Consider the following 6,940-nt stretch of genomic DNA (forward strand, 5'->3'; position numbering starts at 1 on the left):
AAAAAAAGACATGGTGGGTAACACACATTAGAAGCAAAGAGAGAGAAAAATCGAAGAAAATCTAAGGTTCCAACACCACCTTAGCAGATTATGCTTCGGATCCAAGTTGGGTTCTGCATTGCACAACAAAACTAAGCTTTGGGCCAACTTTCTTCTCAAAACATAGGTCGTAAGCAGAACCGCGATTCCAACAACTCTGTGATTTTCCCCAGTGTTTCTGTGCATAAGTAACTCCAGTGACTCGAGTAGTAGAAGCATGACAGAGAGAGAGAAGAAACGTAAACTCATACGTTTCCACGAGCCAACTTGCGATTTTGTCTACCTTGACAATGACAACTATCTTAAAGTGATAAAGTAAACAAATTCAGACTTCAATCCAATATTGCTATATAATCCAAGTTTGACAGGCAAGTACAAATTGAGGAAATGTTCCACAAGCAATGGAAAGCAAATGAACAAAAGAATATGAAAAGAATAGGGCTTAAAAAAATGGCCCCTTCTGGTGTCTAATGGGAGCTTCTATCTTCTGCTCCTCAAATTCTGTATTACAGTGACTCGGTGAAATTGCTCTTTATAGAACATACAATATTTGTTAAATTGGAATACAACCTGGTTACATCAAGATGCGGAGAACAGCAAGTCCAACAGCAGATATTGAGACAAGAGTTCCTATGCAATATTTTATAACATCATATTTTGCTGCTTCTAACTGTGCCCTTAGTGCATGAACCTCCTGGACAATATTGAAAAGAAAAAAGAAACAAATTAAAATGATGTGGCAAGATAATAACTGAGAAGTCCTTCTTGAAGTTCACTTGTTTGCTTACTCTCTCAAGTTTGTTAGCCAGATTGTTAGTTTTGGCACTCTGATTAGACAATTCCTCCCTTATTCTCCTGCACTTACATAGAACCATTGGTTATAGTATTAAGAAAAAAATGAGACATTGCAATGAAACAAAGTTCCATAGTGCCTGAAAAGTGGCATGTTTTCTTTCCTAATTCTTACCCCCTTTCAAGATTCAAATCCAATCGTTGCCCAGCTGTGACTTTATCTATCTCATACCTGCATCACAATCCATCAAGTTCCACCTTAAGGAGCATAAAATGACAAAAGAAACTAGTAGCTGATTTAAAAATAAAATGGACCTCAATTCACTGCGCATCTTCTCTATATCATTCCTTAGTTTTTCAGTCTCTTGTTGCAGCAAGGAGTAATGATGTCCCTACATCATAAATTTTCCATCATATAACAGCACAAGACAAGTGCAAATTGACAACCTCAACATAACTAGAAAATGAGAAAAAATGAGAAGAGAAAACAAGAAGTGTAAAAAAATAAATAAATAAATAACAAGAACCAACATAATTTCCATAGTTTAGAACCACTTTTTATACATATTAACATTGCAAAGAACCAAATCAAACTTTCAATATATATATATATATATATATATATATATATATATATATTACCACATGATTTGTTTCAATAACAATAACAATTTGAATTATTCATGGTCCCTAAACCCATGTATCTACTTTAAGATGCCAAGACATAGATATATATCAATATAATGAAATCTCTCATCTTATGAATAAATGAAAACATGAGACATGCTCCATGAGTATTACAGTCGTTACTTAAAAACATAATACCACAAGAAACAAATAGAGAATTTCTCGAAGACATGTATAGCTCTCACTTTTTGAAAAAAAATAAAAACAAAACTATCAATTTAATGATTAAATGAGATGAACATCGAGGATGATTACAATCATTATCCAAAGATACAATACCTCACAAGAAACAGACACAAACAATTTCTACAAGGCAAATATTTGAATCGTTTGATCAGAAGATGTCAAATCTATGGGTTAACCAAATGGAGTTTTTAAGAAGTTCCATCACAATATCTAGTCCAAGAGGCCATATTTTAAATGCTAGAAAAAGCAATTTATGGAATGTATCCTCTTTCATCCTTTGCTTTCCATATACTCAGGTGCAAATATTATATATTGGCAATTAACATAATTCCCTTTGAATGTCATTCTTCAATTATCCTGGTGTCAAACAGGATAAAAGTAACATGAGAAACCTAGCTACATAAAAAGACAACGAACTAAGATGTTAGCCTGATATTGCAACATCATTCAATGAGGTAACTTAACAATCATATCAATGTAATAGAATGTATCATTGTTGTCCAGAATAACAACTAAAAACACATGCTCTGTAATTACTAAATAACAGCTAGAAAAGTGGGATACACATGTATCCTAATCCCCAACATCGACACACAAATATAAAAAGGATTCTGTTATGAATTACTGTAATTTATGTCACCTACATTAGTCAGCAATATTCTAACTATCACTTAGAATACTAGTTTCATCTCATTCATGTGCACCTACACCATAAATGTAAATACAAATTACCTGTGAGCTCTGCACTTCTGCTTTGAATTTGGACAGGCTGGACTCTTGGAGCATTTCAGTCTTAAAAAAAAAACAGTATCTTAGATTCCAAAGGAGTAGTAAACTTAACAAACGAGCCAAATAAAGAACAATATAAACATGGGCCTCACCCTTTGCATCTCTGCTTTTGATACTAATGATTCTGATACATTTTCCAGACTGTCATTCAAAACTTCAGTTATGGCAGCAGTTATCGCCTCAGCTTGCTTTGTGGGCAATCCTTGCCCCTCAAGTTTCCTAACCTAAAAAGCAGAAAACCATTATCAATCAACAAACCACTCATAACAGCTTAACATATTCAATCGTTCTTAAAATTGCAAATTTGCAACTAGTTAGAAAACAAAATAAGTGAACAAAAAGGCCATGAAAAGAGAGAAAAACAAAAATTGGTAAGAAGGTTAATCGTAAATTACAAGGGCTAATGTATCAACGAGGAACAACCGCTGTCCATTTGATTTCACCAATTGGGAAAATGATCTGAGACTTGAGTTGGAAGAGAACGACTTTGAGGCCCCAAAGCTCGAAAATTGTGTTATGGGCATGGCAATCCCCGACCTCGTTCCCAATTGTGCCAATCGCTTGCAAGCCGCGGCGGCGGCCATTACAATTTCCTCAAAAATAAGATATTGAAAGCGAAGAGGAATATTCGAGCCTAAATGTGCACTAATCCCAATTCGGATATAGAAACCTTGTTTTCAGCCACTATCCAAACAAAGAAGAAACAGAATCCCAGGACGGAAAATTAATCAACAAGAAAGAAGCCAAGAAAGCAGAAGAATTTTTTACAAAATTTGATTTTGATTCCTCACAAATCAATCCAGTTTCTGGAAACCAAACAAGATGAGAAGGAAAGCCATAGAGGCAGAAAAAGAGAGATTTTCATGGAGTTACCTGAATGTGAAAAGGACAAGGAAATACAGATAAGGGAAGGAGTAATCGGTACTTTTGAATCGGTGGGAACTTAAAAAGGAAATGAATTCGCGGTTGCTTTCAAGTACATGGCTCTACGATGGCAGACCTATTTTGAATCGAAACGATGGTGTACTATTTCTCACGGCAATTTTTCCTAGGTTTCTTCACGTGCAATTTCCATCCATTCCCTTCAAGTAAACTACTTAAAGTTCAATAAGTTGATCAAATAAATTATTTTCTATAGATATGTAAATAAGTTGATCAAATAAGTTGCTTCTAAGTATGAAGGAATGAAATAGATATCTTTATCTTTATCTTTATCTTTATCTTTATCTTTATAGTATACAAATGGGAAGCTCATATGCTGACGTGGCGCTCATACGTTGAGTCTGGGAGTTTATTTGCTTAGGTGTCGTCATTAGAAATTTTTAGAATTATATTTATTAATTATAAATTATTATTTGCTTAGGTTGTTATTTTCAAATTTTAAGTTTGGGTTGTTTTACTTAGGTTGTTATTTTTTAAATTTCAAATTATTTTATTTAAGTTGTTATTTTTTAAATTTTAGATTATTGTACTTAGATTATTATTTTTTAAATTTTAAATTATTTTACTTAGGTTGTTATTTTTTAAAAATTTGTTAATTCTTTTTACTATTATTTTTTAAAATTTTGTTGATTTTTTTAAAATTTGCAACTACATACGTTCTTTTAAAAAAATTTAGAGTTTTAAAAAAATTTACGTTAATTATATTTCGGCTGTTACATACTAATATTACTATAACGATTTACGTTAGTTTAGATTTTTTAAATTATTATTTGTTTAGGTTGTTATTTTTAAATTTTAAGTTTGGGTTGTTTTACTTGGTTTGTTATTTTTAAAATTTTAAATTAAAGTCAACCAAATTTTAAAAAATTTAGTTATGATGCAACTATAAAAGTATAAGTGATGAAAGATGTAAAGCACCACAATTTAAAGTACATCAATCTCTTTCTTTACATATATCCAAAATCTCTCTACTTATTCCAATGGCTGGTATTCACAAAATTGCTGACATCAATCCTACAATTGACAATTTGTGTGTACGTATACGAGTATTACGGTTATGGACACTACCAAGTTACAAAAATTCTCCATTGCCATACTCAATTGAGATGGTTTGGCTCGATGAAGACGTGAGTTTTTTACTAATATTTTTCTATTTTATTTTAAATTTATATTATTTATTTGTTTATTTAGGGATTTAATCATTAATTTTTTATTTAGAATGCTATTTGTGTTGTCTTGGCTACTATAACTCATATTATGGATACTCCAGACTGGTGGTACGACCAATGTGAATGCAACACGTCCACATATGCTTTTACAAAAACTTTCAAATGTTCAAGTTGTGGCCATCTCCCTTTTTCCATAACTCCAAGGTTATTTATTTATTTTTTTAAATTAAAGTCTATGCACATTGGATTAGATATTGAATAGTCTATATTTAACTTTTTCTTATATTATTTTCTTTTTTAAGCAAGTACCGAATAAAGCTTGGTATCATTGATGATTCTGACTGTGCATGTTTTGTAGTCTTTGACAAGTAGGTAAAAAAAGTTTTGAAAAAGAGCTGTGTGAAGATACTTGATCCACTCCTATTGATAAGATCTAACCAATATTTATTTCTAAAAACATAGTGAAGATATTTTTATTGGTAATTTTTATATTATTTATTATTAATATATTATGTAATACCCTTCAGAAAGGAAATTTATCGGATACACCTACACTTTTGCTCAACCTAATTGATAAGACCTTTCTCTTCATCGTTGAAGTTCAAATATCTGATAATCTACATTTTTATAAATAAATAATAGGATTGATACTATTTATGACGAAACTAATAAAAATTATTTTTAAATTAACAAATTCCTATATTCTTAATGAACAATAAACGTTTAATTAAAAAAGTTTATTTAAAAATTTTAAATTTGCACTAGCTAATTAGGAAATTCTATTTAAAAATTTGAAATTTAAAATTCTAATACTAATTCCTAATTAAGTGGCTTCTTAACCGTTTTGATTTTTAAATTTAAATTTTTTTATTTGTCACATTTATAAATTTTTTCTATTTACTTCGTTTACATTGTTATTTTTTAGATTAGCTCGGCACAACAATAGATGTACTTTCATCTTTTTCTCTCTTTCTACTTATAAGTTATTCATTCTCAATCTCTTTATTTAAGGAAATGAAAAAAAGATTTTAACTATAACTTGAATTTATTGATCATGAGATTAAACTTATATTTATTTGAAAAAAAGATACTTTTATAAAAAATATATATATTATTTTTCGTAAAATATGTTTACGTAACTAAATAAATGAGAATAAAAAGGAAATTAAAGCAACCAATAAAAATAAAAGCTGTGCGATTTTACATAGACATAAGAAGACACTAATTTCATATTCTATATGGTAAGTTAGACATGAGAAAAAATTGTAAAAAAATTAGTGTCTCAGTATTTTAAAGAGACACAAAATACATATTTTTAATGGTGTTTGTGTATGACCATGTCTTTCATTATTTTTGTGTCAGTAAACAAACACCATACATGTACTCTGTGTACTCCCGTGTCTATGTTTTGATGGACATGTATACCAAAAATAAACGCTACCATATGTGTACTCCTGTGTACTTTATTTTTTTAATAATATAAAAAAATTAATAATAAAAATGTATTATGTATAATGTATATATATTTTTAATTGGTTAAAAAAATTATTTATTTAGTATTTTCAAGTATATATTGAAAGATGCAAGAAGTCCAAAGACAAGCAAGATTAACCAGAGAAAATTGATATTAAAAGACAAAGAAAATATAAAACGGAGCACAATTTAAGGTAGATTTTATACAAAAAAATAACTAACATGTCATGAGTATTTTGGCCGAATGAAAGCCCATAAAATACAATATTTTCTATATATTATTTAGCTATTGACAAGTATTTGTCTGCATGTGAGACTGTGTGGAGAACCTTAGCGTATGATATTCATCAAAGGTGGCCTTCAATGATGAGATTAACCTTTCATTTGCCTGGAGAGCAAAATATTATCTTTAAAGATGATGACGATCTTGAAGAAATCGTGGAAGAAGAGGAAGAAAAATGTACGATATTCTTAGCATGGATGGAGGCCAATAAAAAACTTGAAGCAGGTCAAACTTTGACGTATGGTGAGTTTTCAAATCAATTTGTTTATGATAGAGTATCAAGGGAATGGCATCCATGCAAAAGAGGGTATTCTATCGGGAGGTTAAATTATGTTCCACCGGGTACATGTGATATTTATTATATGAGAATCTTTATCTTTATAGTATACAAATGGGAAGCTCATATGCTGACGTGGCGCTCATACGTTGAGTCTGGGAGTTTATTTGCTTAGGTGTCGTCATTAGAAATTTTTAGAATTATATTTATTAATTATAAATTATTATTTGCTTAGGTTGTTATTTTCAAATTTTAAGTTTGGGTTGTTTTACTTAGGTTGTTATTTTTTAAATTTCAAATTAT

At 30.2% G+C, this 6,940-nt stretch overlaps 1 protein-coding gene across 1 annotated transcript; it reads right to left on the reverse strand.

Annotated features, from left to right (window-relative positions):
- Positions 1-363: 363 nt before the first annotated feature.
- LOC112800782 (protein FMP32, mitochondrial) lies at positions 364-3,693 on the reverse strand. The gene is made up of 8 exons (XM_025843171.3): positions 3,367-3,693; positions 2,889-3,177; positions 2,586-2,717; positions 2,437-2,496; positions 1,147-1,223; positions 1,007-1,063; positions 828-894; positions 364-733 (listed from the first exon to the last, which is right to left on the reverse strand). The coding sequence occupies exons 2-8, from the start codon at positions 3,075-3,077 to the stop codon at positions 614-616; spliced, it is 702 nt and encodes a 233-aa protein (XP_025698956.1). The 5' UTR covers positions 3,078-3,177; positions 3,367-3,693; the 3' UTR covers positions 364-613.
- Between the last annotated feature and the right edge of the window lie 3,247 nt (positions 3,694-6,940).

Source organism: Arachis hypogaea, chromosome 5 (genome assembly GCF_003086295.3).
Source record: "Arachis hypogaea cultivar Tifrunner chromosome 5, arahy.Tifrunner.gnm2.J5K5, whole genome shotgun sequence".
NCBI lineage: Eukaryota > Viridiplantae > Streptophyta > Magnoliopsida > Fabales > Fabaceae > Arachis > Arachis hypogaea.